At 32.5% G+C, this 25,193-nt stretch overlaps 2 protein-coding genes and 1 long non-coding RNA gene across 3 annotated transcripts; all 3 read right to left on the bottom strand.

Moving 5' to 3' along the window:
* Positions 1–202: 202 nt before the first annotated feature.
* Positions 203–5,112, bottom strand: LOC107934741 (uncharacterized hydrolase YugF). Its single transcript, XM_016867243.2, has 10 exons — positions 4,751–5,112; positions 4,552–4,646; positions 4,362–4,459; positions 4,223–4,272; positions 3,892–3,987; positions 3,658–3,747; positions 1,738–1,830; positions 1,493–1,588; positions 647–712; positions 203–462 (listed from the first exon to the last, which is right to left on the bottom strand). The coding sequence occupies exons 1-10, from the start codon at positions 4,937–4,939 to the stop codon at positions 292–294; spliced, it is 1,044 nt and encodes a 347-aa protein (XP_016722732.1). The 5' UTR covers positions 4,940–5,112; the 3' UTR covers positions 203–291.
* Positions 5,113–15,729: 10,617 nt separating this feature from the next.
* LOC107934733 (uncharacterized) lies at positions 15,730–19,758 on the bottom strand. Its single transcript, XR_001694025.2, has 2 exons — positions 16,306–19,758; positions 15,730–15,977 (listed from the first exon to the last, which is right to left on the bottom strand). It is a non-coding gene; the product is annotated as an uncharacterized lncRNA (long non-coding RNA).
* Positions 19,759–20,054: 296 nt separating this feature from the next.
* LOC107934726 (protein root UVB sensitive 3) lies at positions 20,055–24,864 on the bottom strand. The gene is made up of 15 exons (XM_016867219.2): positions 24,573–24,864; positions 24,443–24,500; positions 24,189–24,248; positions 24,053–24,091; positions 23,903–23,965; positions 23,696–23,752; positions 23,531–23,594; positions 23,238–23,321; positions 22,905–22,987; positions 22,674–22,803; positions 22,388–22,480; positions 21,701–21,839; positions 21,217–21,257; positions 20,938–21,125; positions 20,055–20,575 (listed from the first exon to the last, which is right to left on the bottom strand). The coding sequence occupies exons 1-15, from the start codon at positions 24,689–24,691 to the stop codon at positions 20,486–20,488; spliced, it is 1,308 nt and encodes a 435-aa protein (XP_016722708.1). The 5' UTR covers positions 24,692–24,864; the 3' UTR covers positions 20,055–20,485.
* Between the last annotated feature and the right edge of the window lie 329 nt (positions 24,865–25,193).

Here is a 25,193-nt window from a genome sequence, read left to right as displayed (position 1 = left end):
AACTTTTTATAATTTGATGAATTAATATAAAAGTTTAGTATTAATTGGATGGCACAACGGTGAAATTTGTCCTTTTTATTTTAAATTGGGCCTAAATTGCGAGTTTCAAGGGAAACTCCATATTATTTGCTTTGGGTTTAAAACAACAGTTTGTAACATGAATGAAATGACGCTATGGCAGTAAATTTCGGCACAAGAAAGATGTGGAAACGAAGATAATCATTATGATCAACATACCTATGATGAAAGCTATATAACATATGCTGCGTCTTTACTTTCAGTCATGCACGATTAATACACAACTTCTTCAGTAGGGGCCAGCTGGGCCTTTTTCTGGCAGCTGTAATTCTGCAAAAATTCCAAGATTAATCTGGCAGCAGAATCTGGCTTTTCTACATGAGGAAGATGACCGCAATCGGGTATTTGGCGAATAATTGAATTCGGCAGTTCACAGTGCAGTCTCTGCAATATGCAATTCAAGAAGTTAATTTTCACTTTTGCTACTGGATCAGCTCAAAGTTTCAGTAAATTAACACCGGAACTTCAATTCGTATATCATTATTGTTATTGTTTGTCAATCATGTCCGAGAGCCACTTTATGGTAGTATTCTGATGCCTGTATGGAGCAAAAGTTTGAGTTGCTAACCACTGCTAGCTTGTTGCTAATAATCTGGTCATCCTCACCCCATATGATAAGTGTCTTCTGCTTCACCTGTACAACAAATTTTGCAAGTTACATGAAAATTTACACATTTTATTGCATTTATTTTGTTATATTAAGGCATACAAATATCTGCTCAAAATACTCCATATGAAGAAAAGTCCTTTTTTATTTTTTGTTTTTATGTTTTTCAAATGCATGTAAGAATGTGAAGGACCTTGAGATGCATCCAACACATCTATGTTACTCAGACACGGTGTTTGCGCCAGACACGGGAATTTCATTTAGAAAAAAAGAAAACCATGCATTTGAAGAATTCTTGTAGACTCATAACCCAATACCTATATTTAGACTATGCGCCAGAGAAATGAAGAGTAGGAGTAATATAACAATAGACAACAAGGAGAATCCATACACAGCAAGAATGGCAAGTTGTATTTCCCTAGAATAATTTTCCATTCATCATCCTTTGCGGTCGACAAATAAAATGAATTCCCTCCTTTTATAAGATAAAATTAACTTGTCCAAATGCTACAATATGTTTTAATTTTGCTCAGGATTTTGTCATTTAATTATATATTAAAGTATTTTCTGAAGTACTGTTATTCTAAAGATAATAAGACAAAGTAGAATTTAGCACAGTTTGAAATCAAGGTCATATTTCATGTCAGCAACTCAAGGTTCCCTCTTGGAGATGAGTTGAAAATTTTATCAAAATAAAAACTAATTGAAACAATAAAGCTGAAATTAATATTAACTGTCAGTAGTCATACTACTCAGACTGAAGGTGAGGGGCGTGAGAACTTCAAAGAAAAACGAAGTCGGACAAACCTGATCTATCTGTCGGCTGACATTGTAACCACCGCTGATCATAAAACTCACGGTTGCATCCTCCCACCAAGGATATAGGCAATGCAGTTTACCAATCTGTACAGGGGTACAAGAACAGAATGGCTATTAGATCCCAATTCAACCTGCAATACTAAAAAATGTACTAGCTTCCTGGAATACACAATAATTAATCTGATAACTATTGCATTACTTTTCTTAGCATCATTTTAGTGAAGAAAACTTACATTAACCCAGTCTAAGCCGGTGTCAAATGACACACCCTTGAATGCCAAAAAATTTATATATAAGCGTAGCGGGAAGCTCTTCAATATAGATACCTAATTCACAAAAAAGTCTATGGTTATAACACTGATATGTGAGAAAAACTACGGAACTATGATGCTCCTGCTGTTCATTTTGCTTGATGCATCTATGTTCAATCTACATTTGAACATGAATATGGACATATATATATACATGACAATCCAAGGACCCTCCAAATACATGAAAAACTTGAAAAATATTGACTATTTGTTCGATACATATCCATATCTAACACACATTGGAGTCTGAGGAACATAGATTTAACAAGCCGACCCCTTCTCACAAAGGGAAAAAAAAAAGTACCCAACATTTACTGGTAAGCATTAAAGTGTGATGCCAATATCAAAGCCATGCAATTAGCCAACAAAAGAAAGTATGAGAAAACACGAGTAAAACTAGATTTATTTGTAGATGCTGAGATGCATCAACAACCATTGAATCTATTAGAATTAAGTGAACCGAATCCTTATTTAAATAAAATACAGTGATAAAATAAAATAAAAATAAAATTCATATAGAACTACAATTCTTTTATTTTATTTTAGAATAAGGTTCTTTAAACAAGTCTATAAATAGACATAGTCTATTCCATTTGTAATCATTCGAATTCGATATAATGAATTTTCATCTCCTCTGACTGTATTTTTTTCTCGAAAGAGTTTCCATGTAAAATCTTTGTAGGGTTTTCATGTAAAATCTTTGTGTTCTTTATTTTTATTTTTTTCTTTGCGATATATTGTCATTACCAACATTCTATTTCTTTTACAAAATCAAAATTAGAAATGCGACAAAAAAAAGGTTAGGAAAAATGAGATGAAGTCATTTAACATGCCTGCTTGTTATTTCCCAAATAACAGAGGTAGGTAGTTAATGAAAACCAGAGAAAGGATTGTATGAAACAGTGACGCCATGTCATTTGTATCCCTTTTCAATAATTTTATGCCACATCAGTATTCTTATCCTGAATTTCAGTATTTTAATTTGGATTTGATTTTTTTCAGGATAAAATCCTGAAATTCAAGATAAGAGTATTGATGTGGCATAAAACTATTGGAAAAGGGATACAGATGACATGGCGTCACTGTTTTTTCCCTAAAAACCATAGGGTGTGCCTCACATTTATCATTTATCGAAGAAGAGGTAAAATGGAGGTGATGTGGTGACAAAATCGCAAAGGAAACGAACGTGGCGATGATGTCATGACGAGCATGCAAGGGACATCATGCCGATTTCTCCAAGTTATGAAGCCGCGCTTTAAACTTTAAGCAGGACTGCTTCTCCCAATTGGAATTTGATTATTCCAAGAATGTTTTAATATAATTATAACTCTACTCTAAGTTTATTGTATCTCTATTTTGTTATGCCAATCAAGAAAAGTTTTTATTTTGAGGGCGACAAGATGTAGTCGCATATGAATTTCAGTGAGAGTTTCGTGATAACTATGAAGAGAATTTTACCAGAGTTAGGATTTTGTTTTCTGGGTTTCTTCATATTATACCATCGTTTATTTACTCATTTATGAAAACCTAAAACCTCTTTTGACCGTGGTTTTTATCCTCTTTGAAAGAGTTTTCCACATAAAATATTTGCGTGACCAAATTTTCTTTTCTCTTTTTCGTTCTTATTTGTTGTTTATACGAGTCGATCCCCAACAAAAACCTTTTGTTATTTTTACAAAAAAAGGAGAAAATTCAGTCAAAAAGGAGCCAAATGATCAAAAAGGAAAAACTAGAACAATTTAGTTCAGGTGGAGAATATAAATGAGACAGATAACTATAAACATCAGGGATTGCCATAATCATTGAGATTCAAGGTTTCTATGAGTAGTTAAGAAGACTAACCCCAGCATAGGCTGCTGCTCGAGGTAACTTTGCTAGGTTTCCCGTGCCTTCCGCATATACACTTGCATCGATCAGAACAAGATTTTCAACCTAAACAAAGAAGTAACTGCGTGTCATGAGTTACATGAAGCATCATGGCATTTATTAGTAGAATCAATACCAAAATATAACTCTACTATCCAACTAGTCTAATGGAGAAAAGATCGTATTCCTAATATTGTCTAAGATGCTTACAGCTTCCGGGTTGTTGACTGCAAAATCAACTGCAACAGCAGCGCCCAAACTTGGCCCGACCAATGTCATTGGCCTTTTGATGTATGACTTCCATAGCTGTAAATAAGAGATAGCCAGTTTAATCTCAACATAATGAAACACGAGGAAGTTGGACTCAGGGCAACCACCTGCTATATGCTAAAACTTGCCTCGGTGCCAATATGTTCAACCACTCTCATCAATCTGATTTCGATTTAACACTCTTATATAAGGTTACCCCATTTTTACAGTCTCACTGCTTAAATCATATGCCATTCTGTGAATTGAAAATTGTAGAGATAAGAAGATTTACCTGATAGAAATGCTCACGCTTAGATGCTACATCACATGACTTGGTTCTTTCTAGAAATGAACATACAAGTAAATAAATAAAAAGGAACTAAAACTGAGGAACATACCATAAGTTGTTTGACACACAAAACAAAACAAACCTAAATTAGAGAAACCCCAACCAAGAATGTCAATAGCCCAAGTTTCTAAACCAGCCTCCTCAAGCAATGGAAATGTGTATCTCCATTCTAAACAAGAACTGGACAATGAAGAAAGTATAATCATACAAATAGCTAAAATGGGTCATCATTTCTAACGTGTTTAGTTAGAAAAGAATATATATAAAAAGACCTGTCAAAGCCATGAAGGAGAACCACTGGATTTTGGCTGCTCTGAATCAATGGCTTCACGCAACTACTCATAATGCTTTTTTCTGAGAAGCTAGCCTGAATTGGTAATAAGAAAATTAATAGCCCATTATAAGTCAAATAATGACTGAAAAAAAACCATATATAAGTCTAAAGAAGAAGATGAGGAAGAGAGAGTTCACATTAACGGGCAGTCTTTCGATTCGGGTGGCGAGTTTCCGGGCAAATGGGTCTTTGATTTCTTCCATTTGCTTTGGTAGAAAGGAAGGGAACTTATCATCCGCCGCCGCCGAAATTGTAAATCGGCGCCGTTGGGTTTTGCATTCCGGGAATAATGTTAGAGCGGAGCTGGCGGAGGTGAGGGTGAGCATTTTTCGACACCCGCGAATGGAGTTAGCAACGCACGGATACTCCCTCGATGAAGTGAGTGGTCGAGCATGCTTATTACTGATACTAACCGATAAACCGCGCAATCCGGACTTTTGTAATGGAAAGACGCGTGTCGTAACACTTCTCTACTTACAAGTTAAAATCGAATTGGCTCGGCAAATGCAGGCTGGAACACATCCCGCGCAAAAATGAAGTAAATTTAAAATTTAACGTGTAAAAAGGAATTTACATTTTCTTCAGAAGGAAAAAAAGAGACTACATGATAAAAGTTGTTGTGTTTTTAGAATTCAACTAATGCTCAAACCCATTATGTAACTCATTAACAAAAATCATTAATATTTATAAAATATTAAAAAATAATAATAATTCAACCCTGGATTTAATTAGTTCGTAATTCAACTGATCTAATATTATTTTTCAAGTTAATATCTCGACTTATTTTTTATCCAACTGTCTAATCCGATTCAAACGTAATTGATTTATATCTTTACTAAAGCATATCACATTAATATAAAATTTTCAGGGTTAGAATCAACTTGTGTTGTTTAGTGTCAAACTATACACTCTAACTTTTTAACCGTAATGATTTTCATTCTATAACGTTTTTAAGAGGTATTTTCTGGCTCACTTCAAAATCAAGCGATAAAACTTTAATTGTGTAAAATACCACACAGATTAGGTATTATCTTATTTGAATATCGTTATGTTAAAAAATAAGTTACCTTTAAAGTAGTTTTTCAACTTTAAAGAGAAGTTCCATTTGAGTTAAAGAAAAAGAGATCGTTTTTGTTTGAAAGCACTAAAGAAAATGTATTTGGTTGAAAATTTAAAAAATGATTTTTAGAAATGAAAATGAAATGTGAAAAACAAAAAAATGTTATTTTTATAATAGGTAGTATGGACACGTAAATAAGTTATGTGCATACTTTTTGATTTATAACTTTTTATAAGTATATTATAACACTTTCTATGATACGTAAATTATTTTTTATAATATATTTTTTAACTATAACTTTAGAATTTTTTTAAGATTTAAATAATATTATTTTTTATCATAACTTTATAAAATAAACAGAAACTATTTTATAATATAATTTTTTAAGATTTATAATATTACTTTTAAAAATTTTGTAATAATTATTTCAAACACACGTTCACAAGATAAGCAATTATAAAAGTTGTTTTCTTAAGTTTTGTCTCGAGTCGTGCCTAATTAATTGTTGCTGATGCTGAAAAGATGCTTCTAAAGCAACTCCTGGTTGGCGATGTTCACGGTCCATTTATTTTGTTTTTGGACTTTTTAATTTGTATTTGGTTGTGGTTTTTTGTCTTTAATATAATAAATCTCAATTGTTTAATCTCAAAAAGTAATATATAAGTGATTGGAAAGTTATAAGATAATTAAATCTGAATGTAATTAATCGTGTAATTACTATAATTAAATATTTTAATTACACTCAACTCAATAAGAATCACCAATTACAATGATTACCTGAACATATTACATGTATACTTACAAACAGTTATACTTAAATCAATTACTAAATAAATAAGGATTTTAACCTTAAATTTAATTAATAAATAGGTCTGTTTCAAGTCAATATATATTCAAAAATATTTTCTCAACAAATTTTAAACATCAAAATTTTTATCCTAGTTCCTATCTATAAAAGTGTAAAAAAAAATATTTCTCATAAATTATTTTTCTAAATAAATATAAATATAAAAATAACAAAAAATTTTAAAAATCAAAGCCTTTAAGCAACTTTTAAAGTCTATAAAAATCAAGTGCATGATACTATGGCCATTTGAAAAGCTAGTGCACGACATGGTTTGAACCATGACATTTAGCATATAGAGGATTAATTATCCATGTTTAAGATCGATCTTTAGTGGCGCTTTTAATAAAAGCACCGCTATAGGTTCACATTTAGTGGCGTTTCAAGAAAAAACGCCGCAAAATTTACGCTAAACGCCGTCGTTTTAGTGGAGCTTCAATGGCATTAGCGGCGTTTGTACAAAAACGCCGCTATAGATCAGTATTAGTGGCATTTTTAAAGAAGCGCCGCTAAAGGTATGCATATAGCGGCGTTTGTTAAAAAACGCTGCAAATTTTTTTCAAAAAGCCATCACCTTTTTAGTGGCACTTTTATAAGAAACGCCGCTATATGTCTTATGTAAAGCTTTTAGTGGCGCTTTTATAGAAAACGCCGCAAAAAATTTTGTGAAACGATCTTGTGTAGAGATTTTAGTGGCCATTTTATAGAAAACGCCGCAAATTCTTATCTATAGTGGCGTTTTCTCTAAAAACGCCGCAAAAAATCTTTTCATCTTTTTTTTGTACTTTAAGTGGTTTATTTATGTTAAAATATAATTTATTTTTAATTAAATATTTATATTCTTCAGAAAAAATAATGACACGTAGGAAAAATTTGAATGTAAAAACATAGAAAAATATTTGTTAAAAATGATAAAATACTATTATTTAAAATAATTTTAAAGATTTTTGGTATATGACTGATTGTTTTTTAATTTATATGTTAAATATTTTCTTATATAATTGTAAAAGAGATTGTATTAATTTCAAAATATTGAATTAATTATCATTATAGTTTAGAGTACTTTACGGTTTAGGGTATATGGTTAAGGGTTTAAGGTTTATGAGTTATTGTTTTAAGGTTTAGGGATTATAGGGTTTAAGGGTTATGGTTTAAGTGTCAGGGGTTAAGGGTTTAGAGTTTATGTTTTATTATTCAGGGTTTATGGATTATGGATTAGGGGTTATGGGTTTAGGGTTAATAAATTATGGTTTAGGGTTTATGTTTATATGGTTAATGGTTACATGTTATGGGTCTGGGGTTTAGGGTTTATGTGAAGGGTTTAGGATTTTAGGGTTTAAGGATTAGAGGATTAGGGTTTAGATAAATTAGTATTTTTTAATTTATATATTAAATAATTTTTTATTTAATTGTAAAAGATATAATATTAATTTTAATATAGTAAAATATTAGAGTAGTGGTGTTTTTGAAAAAAATGGAATTATTTAGATTAAATTTTTAGATTAAATTATTTAAGAGATAATAGATAAACTTTATATATTTAAATATTAGATTTAAAAAAAATGATAACAAATAAAAATTAAATACAAGAAAAAATGAATATAAAATGGAGGTTAGTGGCGTTTTTGAAAAAAATGCCACAAAAAGCATTTATCTTTAACTAAAACGCTGTCGTTTTAATTGGAGCTGGAAGGGGATTAGTGGCGCTACCTTACAAACGCCGCAATATATGGGATTTAGCGGCGCTTTTCCAAAGCGCCACAAACGTTTAAATTTTTGATGAAACGACGTCGTTTTCTTTTCTAGCATTTTATCCTCCTCATACCCGACGCTTAGCCATTTCCAGCGTTAATTTCCACCCTTTAACAGATTTCCCCCAATTCCCCTAATCCCTAAATTTTCCCCCAAATCCCTAAGCATCCGAAGCTCCTGAGGCTACCCGACCACCTACTCGTCGCCGTCTGCCGTCCTCACTGCTCCTGAGATTTCCCCCAAATGCCTTTGGAATTTAGCAACCGAATTTTTTGGCACCAACTTTCTGCTCAACTACGCAACAAGTAAGTGTGTGCTTGTCTGTTTTCGGTTAATTTTTGTAAATCACCTACTTGTTTGTTTGTTTTCGATTATTCAAATGTGTTGTTTTTTATTGTCTGGGTCAGATGTAAACTTAGCTTAAGAGTATTCTATTTCATTCTATAGGCTGGGAAGGTGGATCATTGAAGAATTTGATGTGGGATATCCTCTAATTTTGTAATCTTGTTTTTAGGATTTTTCGTCAATTTCTCTTTTCATTAAGTATTTGCTAGTTTTTGATCCGGTTTTCAGGAATATCTGTTTTTCTTTTTTCGAAATCGTGTTTGGATCTTCGGGTTCGTGTTTGGTTTCTTGTTTTTGAATTGGTGGAGATTGGGTTAGTTTTATATTTAATGCTACGATGTTTGACCTTTGAAAGCTAAGCTTTTACAATCAACTTTGCTTGAATTAGATGGACATTGCTCCTATTTTGCGATTTGAATATGATTTTCAAAAAAAAAAGTTATTTTCTTGATTTTTGGTGGGAGACGTTTCTGGATTTGGTTTCCAGAAATGAGAAAGCCTGTGACTTTAACATGCTTCTTGTATAGAGTGAAGCTCATTGTTTTTGGTTTGAATTTTGATAAAAGATTGTTTTGATTCAGAATATTTTACATTTTCATGTGCTTGAAGTTCAAATGTTGTTATTTCTCTTATACGAAGTTTAATGGGAAAGCTACTAGGTTCTCTGTTGTGTTGTCTTTCTCATTTACTTGTGGTTCTCACTTCTTTGGTTTTATTTAGTTTACTGCTAATTTTAATCTTCATTTTGTTTTGCAAATGTTGAGAAATGATTGTGTTTGGATAATGTTTAGTTGCCATCTCTCTGGTACACATGCACAGTCAATCAGTCTTTTTGTCCATATCCATGTTTATATTTTTATATATCTTTATCTCTAGTTTGTAAATATTATATAAAAAAAGTGCAATTTATCTGTCTCTTGTTTGAGTATTGGAGTTTAAGGTGTGATTCCTGCATTTTGTTCTGGGAATTTTTAGGTTTATAGTGCTAAAATATAACAGTATGAAGCTAATTTATAAAGTCTATGGTGCTTTCAATGTATTTGCATACTTTCTGAGTTACATGTCCAACAGTCCTTTCTATTTGAATCATGCAGAAAGATATAGATTTGTTTTTCACTTTGGAGGAGGGAGTTCAAGGAACTTTGGACTGCATTACCCTTGAATTTGGTCTGATCTGTAGACTATTGTTCTGCTGAAGTATGTCTTATTTAGATGAGGCTGAAATAATTTTTTTTTCCGATCGGCACTGAAAAAATGAAGGGGGGAAATGTGATAATAGTAAAAGCAAGATAGTCTGTTGTCTTTTCAAGTGGAAAGTGTTGTCAAAGTAGGAGAAGTGATGCTCACATTTGTGATGGTTGTAGTTAGCATCTTGTTTGTTCTTTTAGGTTGACTATTGGATTTCTTCAAAAACTCATCCTTTTTCCTGGATACGGAGGCTTTAGAATTGAGTTGAGTGGGACCTGACTTTTATCGTTCATTCTTTTCCCCTCTTTTTTTATTTTCACTTTTCTTTTCTGCAGATAGAGCCAATCCCAAGTGGAAATCTGCCTCCTGGTTTTGATCCAAGTACTTGCCGCAGTGTGTGAGTGTTTGCCTAGATTTTTTTTACTTCTTTTTTCCCTTTCTCCATTTTGTTTTGTTTGTATATTGTGAGTCACTTATTTCCCCTTCTTGCTTAAGCACCTATCCTAGTCACTTCTGTGCTTATAACCGCATGAATTAGAGACACTTTCCTTCATGAGTCTGCTGATTGGATATGTTGCTATGACTCTCCGTGCAAAATTCTAAGGTTATGGCTCTTTTAATTGATAGTTAAATGGTTTTTGGAATGTGATAGATGCTTGTTTTTGCATCTTTTTAATAACTTTGAAAGTTAATTATATAGTTTTATTTATCTCTTCTTTTTTCTGTTTTTTCTTTAACTTTTAGTTTTTTTATTTTTGAGAAACTGCAGGTATGTGGGAAACATCCATTCACAAGTGACTGAACCACTACTCCAAGAGGTTTTTGCAAGTACTGGTCCTGTTGAAGGTTGCAAGCTTATCAGAAAGGAAAAGGTATTATTTTCAAGATTTTCCCTCTTCTTTTTTTCCCTTTATGAAAGCTGTGAGGGTGCACTATTTAACTTGAAGATTGACTTGGAGCAGCTTATACACTAGTGATAGGACACAATCAAACTAAACTTTCTGGCAAACTATAAGTAGCTTATAATCATTAGTTCTCGAATCAAACTCAAACCCAAAATTTAAACGTACATCATCAGTATAACAGCAAATATTTGGTTGAGGCAATGTAATGTATTTTTTTAATGGAAGGGTTCCAAAAAATGAAATTCAAAACATCTTGTGGTAGAAAAGTAAGACAAACTAACCATAATTGCTACTTTGAAATCTTGTGTTATTAATTGGATTTGACTATAATTTGATATACCAACTATAATTTGATATACCAACGAGCTTTGTATAAAGAAAATGAAAACCCATAAAAGGCGGGTTTAAATATATTATTTTTCGGCTTTCTGTTCACTATATACAAGGTGATGCATTTTTTTCTAGGCTTTTGATTAGACATTTACGATCATACTTTTCTATTTTAGTGTTCTTCACATATTTTCAGACTAAAAAAAAAATTGACGATGGCAATGAAATTATTTTTTAAATTTTTATATATTTTTATTTTATTAAATCAATTATTTATTTAAAACTTTCACTTTACTTTATGAGACAAGATAAGGGTGGGTTACTTTGAAACAAAATTAAAGTAAAAAAATATCGTTACAAAACTAAATTAAATATTAATTGACCTTTTGAGAGAAATATTCTCTCAATAAAATAGTTTAATTCATTGATGTTGAAGTCATCATTTTTAGTTATAAATGTATATTATTGTTTTTTAAAGTTATTCTTTGAGAAAATTTAATTGATATTTTTTTAGAAAAATAAAATAATTTTAATTAGTACATGATAATGATGCCATTACTATATACAAAACCATTTTGAATTTGGTCAAAATTTTACTATTAATCATTATATTTTGTATAAATTATTTAATTTAATATTTATATTTTAATGATTATTTTTATTTTTTTTGTATTTTTTGAATTGTTTAATTTTAATTTTGGGTTTTTTAGAAAAATTTATATAATCTCTATGTTTATTTATAACCTTTCTTTAATTCTTAAAACGTAAAAAGAATATATTTAAATGCACTTAAACTTGTATTCTCGAAATTGCTACAACAACAATAATACCAATTAAATAAAAGTTGAATTCGATTTCTTTAGAAATTTGAAAATTTAATATTAAAAATAAATTAATATTGTGATATCAATGCCTAAAATAATCAATTCATGTGATTTTGATATTAATAAAAATGGACTATCTCACCACACGGATCCAACAACAAGGCTCGAAGTTGGAGAACAAAATTTATTCATGTGATTTTTTTAAAATTTTTTTAAAATTTATTTAATTAAAATAATTTTTTTAGCTTGGGAAATAATATTTATCTTAATGTTAAATATATATCATATAAAAACTTACAAAACTTACATAATAAATAAATATATATCATAAATATATATCATATAATAACTTACATAACTTATATACCTTACAAAATATATAAATATATATCATATCATAACTTACACAACTTACATAATACATCAATATATATCATATCATAACTTACATACTTTACATAAATGTATATCATAACATAACTTACATAACTTACAAAGCTTACTTAACTTACGTAATACATAAATATACACTTCAAAATCCCCCTGCCTGAATTAGTTTACACTTATTAGATAATTTATACTTGATATATATTATCTATTTTAGTAAACGCAGTTTATTGTCAACTTTAGATTTCAAGAACTACGAAATGGATAGGAGTTTTGCTTCTATAGTTGAGGCCGAGGTACTATGAATTTATTAATTCTTTCAAATATTAATTACTTTCTACTATTAAATAATATTTTTACTACTATATTGTAGGAAGTCAAATCTGGACAAAAAGTTGGACGCCTTCAGCTTTTTGAGATTACGCATAGGAAGAAAGATGGATCTCCTATGACATCTAAAGCTGGAGAAATTATGGTATATTTACTTAATAATATTTGATTTATTCTAAATATTTATAATGTTTAATTATAATTGTTTAATTCGATTCATCCTTACTAGTTTTAAATAATGTTAAGTTATGTTGCATTCCTTTTTATTATATATTTCGTTTTTAACTATTTAATTGATTTTTAGGAGAAACTAAAGGAGAAGAAGGCGGAATATGAAGCGATTGCTTCGACTGATAGTTCTGTTAATCTTGAGAACATTGATAACAAAATTATCACTGAAGTTTCGAGTCCTGAAAAGTACGGTCAGGTTCGATTTCAAGGATCTGGTGTTACCCCGACTCAATATTTTGGATCCGACTCCCAGCAATACATGCCTTCCGGAAGTCAAGCTCAAGCTGAAGTTCAGAGGTTAAGAGACCAGATAGCTCAGATGCAAGCGAACACGGTTGAGCAAATTGCCGAGGTTCAACGAAAATATGAAGAACTCCAGCAACAACTTAGAGCGGAGGCAGCAGAGAGGGAGGCAGCAGCAGCAGCGAGGGAGGCAGCGGCAGCAGCGAGGGAGGCAGAGGCACTAGCGAGGGAGGCAGAGGCAACAGTGATGGCAGCAGAGCAGAGCAAAAAGTACGATGACCTCCAGTTACAGCTTCAGCAGATGATGTAGATGTTTCAGCAATCGCAAAAGCCGTCATCTTAGACATTAGTTTTCTCATTGTAAGAATGTTTTTAACTTTGTCACGTTTAACATTATTGTAAGAATATTTTAAATTATACTTTATTTATTAATTATATCATATATCTTTCGTTAAATTTGAAGTATTATTTAGAATTAATGTTTTTGGTTGTGTTTTTATGCTAAATTTGCTGTTTTTGGCTGCATTCTATACTATATTTGTTGTATTTGTTGGATTTTAATGCAGGAAGGGCTGGATATTGGTGAAAAAAATATATTGCAAATCTCCATTTCTTGTGAAATGAAAGAAGTTGAAGCGAACAGGTTGAAGCTGACCCCCGAGTTTCTTGAGCTTCTAATTTATTGAAGCCATTGCTGATAACACAAAAATTTTCTTTGGAGACAAGGTTTTATTCTTTCTTAGTTCATCCCTTTGTCTTTCACCATAAAACCTTGGCTCATACATTTCTTCTGCAGGTACCTAATATGGTTGTGGATCAAAGGTTGCTCGGTAACTTCCTTCAGGATGTGCCAAGTCAAGTGCGTGCTAAGAGACGAGAAAAGTAAAATGCTTGAAGTTTTCCAATAGTTGCTTTGAAGTGAAATGTCAATGTAACTTATAAACAACAAAAAGAAAGTTCAGATGGGACCAATGACTGGTTTACCCACTAGCGCCTTCCCGCCCCTCACTGATGAGGATTTGAGGTTTATTAATAATCCAGTTTCTGATGAAGAAATTAGAGTTGCTTTGTTTGACATGGCTCCTCTGAAGGCTTTAGGAAGTGACAGTTTTCACGCACTTTTCTACCAAAGTCAGTGAGACCATGTTGGTACTTCCATTTGCAGTTGGGTTAAGAGTATTTTTGCTGGTAAAAGTATTGATGCGGAGTTAAATAATTCACTTATTGTTCTTTTACCTAAAATCCAAAATTCGGAATGCTTTGCTCAGTTTCGTCCAATTAGTTTGTGCTCTGTTCTTTATAAACTGGTTATGAAGATTATTGCGAATCGTTTTAAAGTGGTTTTCCCAAAACTTATAGCTCCTGAGCAGACTGACTTCATAGCAGGACGGAATATCACAGATAATTTTGTCATTGCTCAAGAGGTTGTACACTCTATGAAGAGCATGCAAAAAAAATAGAAAGTGGATGGCCATCAAAGTTGATTTGGAAAAAGCTTACGATCGAGTGCGATGGGATTTTATAGACTCGTCACTTCAAGCTGCAGGTATTCTTATTTTTTTACGTAATGTTATTATGTCTGCAATTTCCACTTCTACTATGCAGGTATTGTGGAATGGGATTCCAACTTCGAAATTTAGACCAGCTAAAGGTGTTCGACAAGGCTGTCCTTTATCTCCGTACTTATTCATTTTGTGCATGGAGTGGCTGAGTCACAATATTCATGCTGCTATTGGTGCGGGTAATTGGACCCCTATTCGGCTGGCTCTCAATGGTCCACCGCTTTCTCATCTTTTCTTCGCGGATGATTTGATTCTCTTTGGTCACGCTGAGGAGCATCAAGCTCAAATCATTAAGAATATTCTTGATGATTTTTGTAACTACTCGGGGCACAAAATTAATATAAGAAAGACGAATATTTTTTTCTCCAAAGGTGTGGACAGTAATTCAAGGAAATGTATCAGCAGTTTTTTTGGATTTCAGGAAGTTGACAATTTGGGGCTTTACTTAGGTGTTCCCCTTTTCCATGAAAGGGTTACTAGTAATACACTACGCTTTGTGGTCGATAAAGTGCGCAGCAAGTTGTCTAGTTGGGACGCCAGACAGCTTTCCTTGGTCGATAGGGTGACTTTAGCTCAATCTGTCCTTCTTTCGATCCCAAGTTACTTTATGCAAACAATGATGGTTCCTAAAGGTTTGTGCGATGAGATCGAATGAATTGTGCGAAAATTCATTTGGGGATCCTCTAATGGCAACTCGAAGGTAGCATTGGTTAGTTGGGACTCGGTGTGTCAACCGAAAGGTCATGGGGGCCTTAGTCTAAGGCGTTTGAAAGATCATAATACCTCTTTCATGATGAAGATTGGTTTTAACATTGTCTCTAATATCAATGCTTTGTGGGTTCGTGTCCTTCGATCAAAGTATGGAGTTCCTAGTGGTTTACCCGAAAATATTTCAAGGGGGCGTTGTTCTTTCCTATAGAGATCAATTGCTAAGGTTTGGCCCCTTATTTATGAAAACCTCTTATGGTCCGTTGGTGATGGTAAGAATATTCAATGTTGGCGTGATCCTTGGATCCCAAATTGTGACCCTTATTATTTTATATTTCATGTTTTTCTAACTTTAATATGAATTGTAGGTGTAGCAGCCAATTTTGGCCCATACCAACAAACCAAAATAAAACACCAAATACAATAAATAAAAATAAAATCCAAGAGTCACCTAGCCCAAATTACAAACTACCCAAACCCCATCAGCCCACTACTAAACCAAAGCCAATTAAATACAAACCCTAAAGCCCAAGACAGCCCAACCAACTAAAAATTTTCAGCAGCAAAAAACCTAGTTGCAGACTTTCAACCGCTGCCTCCTCTGCCACGTGTGCCACCACGGCTCGGGGCACCAACCATCAGCCTCTGACACGACCTGCAAAATGAAGGTCCATACGCAAGCAAATACCAACAGCGGAGAAACGAACAAAGAGAAAACGACGAGCAAAAAAAAAACGAAAGGAATCAAACAAAATGAAAAAACAAAGAACAAATCAGTGTAACTCGGCTATAAAAAGCCAAAATCAATCCCTTTCTTTTTTTACGGAGATTAGAAAGCAAAACGCAAAATAAAAATTAGAAAGGTCGTTGTTTTAATATTTTTTGTTTCTTTTATCTTCTCATTTTTTCATTTTATTTCATTTTTTAGATATCTATTTTAAGCATAAAAAACAAAGAATAAAAAAGAAAAGGGAGGGGCTCACCTGGATCTCGTGGTCGCGCGTCGGAGAACACTTTTTCATCGCCGACATCGGACCCAAAAGGGGGGGTTGAGGGCCTCCTTCGATTCTTTCAGTTTTGGTAGCCTAGCCTTCAAAGGCGTTTCAAACGAGGCTAAGGGGACCATTTTACGTCTCCCCGACCACCGTATACGGTGGAGGAGCGGTGGTCCGGCGTGATGGGTATATTACCCTAGCCAAATGAGAAGAGGGAGGAGGGAGAGAGAGAGCAGGAAAGCTCTCTGCCTTTTTTTTTTGAAAGAAAATGAAGTTAAAATAAAAATAAACAAAAAATTTTGGCTTTAATAGCCATGCAAAACACTGCAGTTTTGCACACATATGCTTGGGTTTGGGATATTGTCCCATTTAATCCCCGCGAGTTTAAGCATGTTTCGAATTAGCCCCCAGTGACCTTCTCTTTTCATTTGCAATCGATACCCTGAATTCTGGCCCACTTTCAATCACGTCCTGCATCCTTTTTGTTACTTTTATTGTTTATTAATTTTAGAATGTTTTATTATGTACTATTTCAAATATTTTACATACTGTTTGCTACTAGATTATTTATGTATATGATTTATTTTAACTTGTTTTAACATTGATTATTAAAAATTGAATTATTATCCATTTTAAACGTTTTTTTTTTTGTATATTGAGTGTACTTGGCTATTTTGTTATATTATATGTTTTTGATACTTTTCACATATCATTCATATAGTTTATTTCCAATTATTTTTTATACATATAACGAAGTGACAGTTTTGTATATTATTATTACTATTATTATTTTCTTTAAGCCCCCTTTTATTTCAAGTTTTTATCTCTATGTATATATATGTATATTTTTAAATTAATCTATATGCACATCGTTCATTTTAAAACTATTTTCATGCTTTATATAACCCTATTTATTTATTTTAAAATATTTTTTATTATTGTTTACTTTAAATTTTTATATATTTTTTTCATACTTTTACATGTATATATATATTATTTACTTTAAAATTATTCGTATGAATCTTTTTCAATTTGCTTTATGTAATAAAGATTTTAAAATTCTCTACATTATATATTTTACAAATTTGCTTCGTGCATCATTCGTTTTAAATTGTTTATTGTAAAATTTTATATGTATTATCATTTTCAAATCGTTATATCTATTTTGTACACATATACATACTAATTATTTATTAGATGTCTTGAGTATTACATATTTTAAGTTTCTTTTACATAATATTTATTTTATACTTGTTTAGGTATCATTTGTCTTAAATTATTCATTTTTAAGCTTTTCCCATATATTATTTATTTCAAATTTTGATCTGTAATATCTATTCTAAAATCTCTTATACATATATTCTTCTTTTAAATTGGCTTGCACATTGTTGATATTTCTTTTTATTAGTTATTTTAAATTCATTTCTTGTCATTTTTAAATTTGCTTTACGTTTTATTCATTTTAATTCGCTTTATAATATTTTTATTCATTTGTCTTTGATTATTAATGATTAGTATCTAAGCGATATATGTTATGTGAATATTACCATTGCGTGTATTATATTTGGTCTATTCGTATTTTCATCATTGTCATTTGCTTGTATAACATCGTATTCATGTTGTATTATCCCATGCTCTACGATATATCTTTGTTTTATCTAGCCTAAGTCATATCATACATTAAGCCCAATACATTTATCCAATAAATCATTTTATTTTAATCTAACAAATACACGTCGTTTAAATATTGTATTCGCTACTATTCAAAAACAAAAATTTCCAAATAAGGCAATGTTATGCATTTTGAAATGTCGAGGAATTGTGCCCTAACTTACGGGGTTTCGATTCTCTCGTTGATTCTAAATAGCCAAATATCCTTTCGAGTTTTAAGAACACATGAAATTTCAATTAAAATTAAAGATAAATTTGCGCTCGGAAGTTCAAGGTATCGCGTCCTAACTTACGGGATGTGATTCTCTGATGTCTCGAGACGAGGAAATCTTTAGCAATCGTTTTGATCCAATTCAAGCACTTTTAAACTCAACATTCATAAAAAGGGATCTTATTTCAAGATTTATTTTAAAACTTTTCAATTTACGATATTAAGACATTAATTAATCAATTAGGTACCAATTTTGGGCGTTATGAGGGTGCTAATCCTTCCTCGTACGTAACCGACTCCCGAACCCATTTTTTCAAATTTCGTAGACCAAAATGTCGGTTTAGTAAACTAAAATGTTTTATTAAAACAAGGGTGATCCGATCACATCCAATAAAGATCGGTGGCGACTCCCGTTTTAATTTTCACTTTCAAAATCAAAGTCGATCCCCGTTTTAAAAAATGATTTCGACAGTAAGCTTAGTAATATGATTGTAGGTGATGGATCGTGAAATTTAGACCTTTTTCGTTTGTGGATCCCAGAAGAGATCATTAATAAAATATTGGAATCCCACCACCACACCCTTTTTTAGGGCCTGACAAAATTGTGTGCGGAGCTACCTCGACCGGCTTATTTTCCATTAAAAATGCCTATGAGAAGATCCGATATGGTACTTTGAATTCTAAAGAACGTACTTGGGAGTTGCCTTGGAGTTTTAATGGTCCTCAGAGTATCCGGTACTTTTTATGGCTCGCCCTCAAGCAGCGCCTTCTAACGAACGCCGAAAGATCAAGAAGAGGCATAGGGAATAACAGCACTTGTGGATTTTGTGGTAATGAATGCAAGGATGTACTTCACGTACTTCGAGATTGTTCTGCAGCCCGAATCATATGGGATAGTATTATTCCAGAAGAAAGATGATCCAGGTTCTATTTTGGCTCCCTTCAAATTTGGATGATGATTAATCTCAAAAATCATTTCTCTATTTCTATTGATGGTGTGGACTGGTCGTGTTTTTTTGGGATTATCGCTTGGCGAATTTGGGAGAATCGCAACTACTTTATTTTTCAAGAATTTTCTTGGAGTTACGAGAGATCCTCAAAGGTTCCTACAGTTGGGCAAGACAATATTCATCAGCCACAAAGCTAGTTCATAATAAGGCACATGCTTCTTCACACATTTTGCATACAGACAGCAATTGGGTAATTTTGAAATCTGATGGTTCGGTCAGATTTGATGATGGCTTTGCAGCTGCTGGAAGGTTTCTTTCTGATCATAATGATGGGTGGATCATAGGCTATTGTAGGTATCTAGGTAACTGCACGGTGGTCGAAGCGGAGCTTTGGGGGATTTTAGATGGCTTAAATCTTATTTTGAATAGAAGTCTCGAAAAAATTGTTATCCAAACTGATAGTATTGAAGCTGTTAATGCTATTCAAGAAGATATTCAAGGATATCTAATTCTGCTCTTATCAGAAGAATCCTTAATATTCTTAAAGTTCTTAATCAGTGGAAGATTTAGCATATTCCTTGTGAAGAAAATCTAATCACAGACAGTTTGGCCAAATCAGTTCATTCTAGAAGACTTGGGTTACGATTGATAGAGGATCCTCCTTTGTGGATTTAGTTTTCATTTATTTGTAATTTTTTCTTTTCACCAAAAAAAAAAAAAGAAAGTTCAGATGGAACTTTTTCTTGATGAAAATTTGGGGAAAGACTTGATTTTGCACTTGTTCATAATAGTTATAATTAATTGGGGTTGGAATTAGTTTATTCTTTAATAAACAGCACCTGAATTGCAAAAGTAAAAGTGCTTTTGTATCATACAGTTTTCTGCATACTCAAAATGACTGATAATTATAATTAATTTGGGTTGGAATTAGTTTATTCTTTAATAAACGGATCACTTGAATTTGCAAAAGTTACAGTGCTTTTGTATCATACAGCTTTCTGCATACTCAAAATGAATGATAATAATTCAGTAAATAAAACAAATGTTCCAAATAAATGGTTAAAACTTTGTCAAATATAAAAATCATAAAGAAAAATAATTATGACTTTTTTTAGTCTCTAACTCATACACATCGACTCCCCGTTGTTGGATCTGAACTTCCGAATTTTTCTTTGCCGATTCCATCTCAGACATGAACTCAGTTTAAACCAGGTTGTCTGATTTGCACCATTGAAGCAGTGAATAAGAAATTGAATTTCCTTTTTCTTTTTTGCTGTAATTTACTTTAATAGGGTAGCCATTTGACATGTCTGCTGTAATATAAACTAAAGTGGCTTTAGTCAGTTTTTTCACCCAATGACCAGTGTGCTTTCCATATGATTGAGTGAGAGAGAAGCCTTCCAGCTTTCCACCCTGCTAACTTTAGCTGCAAAATGAAAAGAAGAGTTGATGCATCAGTGAGAAATAGAAGCTACGTTGAGGATATGATATTCCAAAGATATTTCAAGTACGCGTAAAAACTGGAAAAAGTTAACATATTCATGTCAGACACATCCGAGTCTGAGTAACATAGGATGTATTGCATATTACCAAGTATTGCTTATCATTTTATTTTTTTGCAAAGTCAACCAACTTCAATCCATATAAGTTTTTCCTTGGAAAATTTTCATAGAGTAACATAGGATGTATTGCATATTACCAAGTATTGCTTATCATTTTATTTTTTTGCAAAGTCAACCAACTTCAATCCATATAAGTTTTTCCTTGGAAAATTTTCATAGAGATTACCTTCTGAACAAAGCTTTCATAGTGCTTATCCATCCATGATTGGCACTCCAAATGTAGAGATTTTTGTCCAACCGTAAGATTGACCACAACAAGTGCGTGAATATACGACTTCAAGATATCTTCAGCTGTCGAATCTTTGTGCACGACAACGCTGACCGTTCCCTTTCTCTCCACTAGTAAATACTTTGCTAGAGTAACAATATAGCTAGAATTAGCAACAATATCGATAAAAGGGCTGTACCACATATATAGAATACATTCGATGTGTAAAAGATCAACCTTCATTGTAAAATGATCCAGCTGAAGTCAGAAAGTTGGCCCTGTTTGAGATATCATTACACTAGTCAGTTCAATACAGTTCATGTTACCATATGCGACGCATGTCAAAATAACTAAGCAGTCCGTATACTATTGTCAAAAGTTCAATTTAGTCCCTATATTATAAAAACCAAGTAATAGTATCCTTATGCGTTTGATATTGGTGCAAAAGAGAAAAACAGATTACAGTGCTGAACACTGTACAAAATAATAATGTGGATTCTTAGAATCTAAAAGTAGAAACCTGTGGATATAACTAAAGCAACAAAAGAGTTTCTTCTACTAAAAACATACGCTTTGTCAGATTTTAGAAGTATGTGTCAACATTTAGACTGTTTTCATTAATATTATTATCAACTTTAGTTGTTTACACCAATACTAGCTGTGCAATGATTAAATACTCAGTTACTATTGAAGTACTATCAATATAAACTTAAATACTCACATTTCAGAGTGATCAAGAGTGGAGACCCTTAAGCCTAGTTTTACATTGGTGTGTAGGGGCTTAGCACTCTTTGACAACCTTAAAGTGGTCCATAAGGGCAAAACATGCTCCATGGTTGAAACCTCTTTAGGAGAGAGAACTGAAAAGGTATTTGGGAATGGGGATTAACATCTGCTTTTAAAAAAATGAGGCCACATGATATCATTTTGAAAATATGCTGGAAAGAAAACAGTTCATATTGAGCTTATAGAAGCAATCAGATTGTATGTGTTCCTACTAAATAGCCCACAGACATTGTTACCAATCAAATTTGTGCAGTTGATTAACTTGGATGATATCATGAATAGTTTTTGCAATTTATGGTGCTTATGCAGAGTAAATTGGTTTTGACAGAAAGAAAATCACATAGAATTAACTTAAAAGTTATGTTGGTCAGACCCTCCAATTTTCTTTAGTATCCGACACATATCTAAATATGGGTATGTGAATATAACATTTCATGAACCTCCCAAATACATGTAAATACTCGGGAAAAAATGAATATACCCATGTCAAACACACACCCAAGTCTAGGTAACATAACTTAAGACAATGACAAGACAACTTTTGGGAACAGTAAAATCCAGGGCCACTATTCACTACAAATTGGCTGCAAGGGGATAATATCGACAGATTGTGGTTTTTTACCTTGGCCAGATTCTATGAAATGTTGTAGAAGAATCGAACTCCTCTCAAAGTTCAGTGAGTCTAAACTAAGGCACCTGACAGCTTTGTAATTTGCTATGCATAGGTGAAAAGGAAACCATCAATTAATTATGGGATTAGAGAAAATAAAATAAAAGATAAGCCATAACAACATAAAAATCTGGAAAAAGATGCCCTAGTTTTGATATACTATGCAGTACAAAGACAATATGTTTTAATATGTCTGACCATAAGATAGGTTACAGGAGTTTATGTCAACCAAACTTACCATACATATGGAACATTGTCAGAGAGAGAAAAGAAAACCAAATAGCGACTGGGTTTTCAGTAGTAATGCGAGCAAGAAGCATTCCCAATGCCATGCCAATCATTGTTGCCATTGTCTCTTGGCTTCCTTCCTACCAATATGTTGAAAAAAAAAATCTCAGTACTCAAGCTATACTTTTACAACACAGGCTCTTGCCACTGACATCCAAACATCAGACTCATTTCAAGGTACCTTGGCAGCTATATCCGCAGCATTATTTTGGAGGGCGAAATGCTGTGTCAGAGCAGCTCTGGTGGCTCCACTGGCAACACCGGCTGCATAGGGAAATCATGTAGGAAAACACAAAATTAGAAGTTGAAATTGAGTCGCATCCAACAAAAATTGCTTTACTTTTACACAATAACAAGAAGCTTCACTGGTAATAATGTAACTACCACAAAAACCAAACGTGTCCCATAGAAATTGCTTTATGCAATGTTAAAATGGCTCAACAGAACCGATAACTAACACGTCTCTGCAGACTTGGTGGTTATAATCTTAGTTGCGAGGAATTTAGAAACTTACTGAATGATCTTGACAAGCTCCCTAAGCAAACAATGAAAATAAAAGCTGAAGGGAACAAAGGGGAAAGAAGATCCATCAACATTCCTGAAATAAAACATGGAAGTCCTAGTTGTTATTTACAGTTAAGAAATTTAGGAGATAATAAAATCACTAATACTCTCTGAACCCAAAGATGTGCATGTATATGCACCCATGCAAATCCATATACGTAAGGGGCAGAGAGAAATATTGAAGATCAGCAGTCAATTCTTTTGGACTCCAATGCAATTTCGCTACAAGAAACATTGACAGACCTAAATCATTCATGAGATCTGCGACCAAACGCCACATTTTTGCATTGCTATCAAGATTTGATCCCTAATGAAAAAGCATTATGGTGTTAGACTCTCAACATGAGCTTGAAAATATGGTTTTGGTAAATAAGAAAAAGGCAATCAATGGAATCTCAATGAGTAAACCTGATAAAGTGTGAATAATATGCCTCCAAGCATTCCTGTTAGATCTCTCAAGAACCACTACATGATTTACAATAACCATAATATCAAAAGGCCTGAACTCACTTCAACAATAACGCATTAACTCCACAAATGTCCAAACTATCACAGCTCAGGTAAAATAATACAATGAAGATTTATACAAAACTGCAAATTGGATGTTAATTCTACCTGAAAAGTTGCACCTATAATAGTTGCGGATTTCTCACCAACTCCAATAGCACTCAAAAGAGCCTGAGAAATAAGTTAAAAGTAAGCAACAAACATAGACAAAAATCATCGCTCATAAGTAGTTCAATATCAATTGAATTTGACCCTTACTTGTGTAGAAAGCATTGTTCTTATATATGTTGAAAGTCCCTACAAATGTAATGTAAACCAAAACAATAGAAACTTTAGCCATTAAGTATTACTAATTTAAGTAGTCCATAACTGTTCATCAATGTTTTTTTCATACCTGCAAAGAGTCCCATACTTGAAAAGGGACATAATCTGGAGTCACACTGCCTGGGAAACCCTGCAATCAAGCTGACTTTCATGACTTGAAACGAAAACCCATATTACTCAAAATCATCTCCGGGATTTTGGGTATCCAAAAATAAAAGAATTTGTAAAAGAAAAACAGATTGTTCATCAAGTTTTCATGAGACTAAAAACCCAGTAAACAAAATTCGATTTTGAATGGAAACAAACAGGAAGAGTGGAACTTGCCTCGGGGACGAAGGCATCGAGGAATCGTCTCCAAACATGGTTGAAACCATTAACTGATCTGTTTCAGCCAAATAAAAACTTGGGTGAGCGAGAAAGAGAAAAGCAAAGAGATGAAAAGTAAAGGCTTTACCTTTGGATTTGTAGAGAAGGGGAGAAAGTGATAGTGGCGGTTTTGAAAAGCTTGGTAGAAGAAGATCCATTCCATTCTTCAATAATGAGAGGGTGCTTTGTCATCTTTGAAGCTTCCATCCACCATTCCTTAACTTCTCAAACATAAATAAATAAAAGTAGAAGTGAAGTTAGTGATCCTATTCCTATTCCGGCTCAGATTCTTCTGTCTTCCAAAACTAATGTACTTCCTGTTACACTAGAGTTCCAGGTCAATAAAAACATGATCGTTGACCCCTTTTTTTAATATGAATAATAAGTTTTATTTTCTCTCTTTTTTTCATATGAATAATAAGTTAATTTTTTAAAATAAAGAAAGAAAAAAAAATTTAAGAAAAAAATATAAAACTGGAAAGATCTAATTAAACTCTAGTCCTTGTATTTTTTGCGTTTTTAAAATTCAATCCCTTTAACTATTTTAATTTAATAATTAAACTTCAATTGATAATATCGTAAAAGAAAATTTATTAATTAATTTGTGTGGCATTTTTAAAAAAAAAATTGCTTGTGGCTAATTTAAAGTTGCACAGAAGCTAGGTAATTTCACTTTACTTCTATGAAACAATGTTAAATAACATCACAA

Source organism: Gossypium hirsutum, chromosome A12, assembly GCF_007990345.1.
Source record: "Gossypium hirsutum isolate 1008001.06 chromosome A12, Gossypium_hirsutum_v2.1, whole genome shotgun sequence".
Taxonomy (NCBI): domain Eukaryota; kingdom Viridiplantae; phylum Streptophyta; class Magnoliopsida; order Malvales; family Malvaceae; genus Gossypium; species Gossypium hirsutum.
This window is presented reverse-complemented; position numbering and strand designations above follow the sequence as displayed.

Excerpts from the sequence above, each read along its gene's own strand:
- LOC107934741 (XM_016867243.2), bottom strand. The coding sequence starts at position 4,939 with ATGCTCACCCTCACCTCCGCCAGCTCCGCTCTAACATTATTCCCGGAA. Across the intron at positions 4,273-4,361 it reads TTGGGGTTTCTCTAATTTAG|AAAGAACCAAGTCATGTGAT; the intron begins GTTTGTTTTGTT and ends GTTCATTTCTAG. Across the intron at positions 3,988-4,222 it reads AGCGTGAGCATTTCTATCAG|CTATGGAAGTCATACATCAA; the intron begins GTAAATCTTCTT and ends TCTTATTTACAG.
- LOC107934726 (XM_016867219.2), bottom strand. The coding sequence starts at position 24,691 with ATGGAAGCTTCAAAGATGACAAAGCACCCTCTCATTATTGAAGAATGG. Across the intron at positions 23,322-23,530 it reads AGATCTCATGAATGATTTAG|GAATGTTGATGGATCTTCTT; the intron begins GTCTGTCAATGT and ends GTTTTATTTCAG. Across the intron at positions 21,126-21,216 it reads TGGATCATTTTACAATGAAG|CAAAGTATTTACTAGTGGAG; the intron begins GTTGATCTTTTA and ends TTGTTACTCTAG.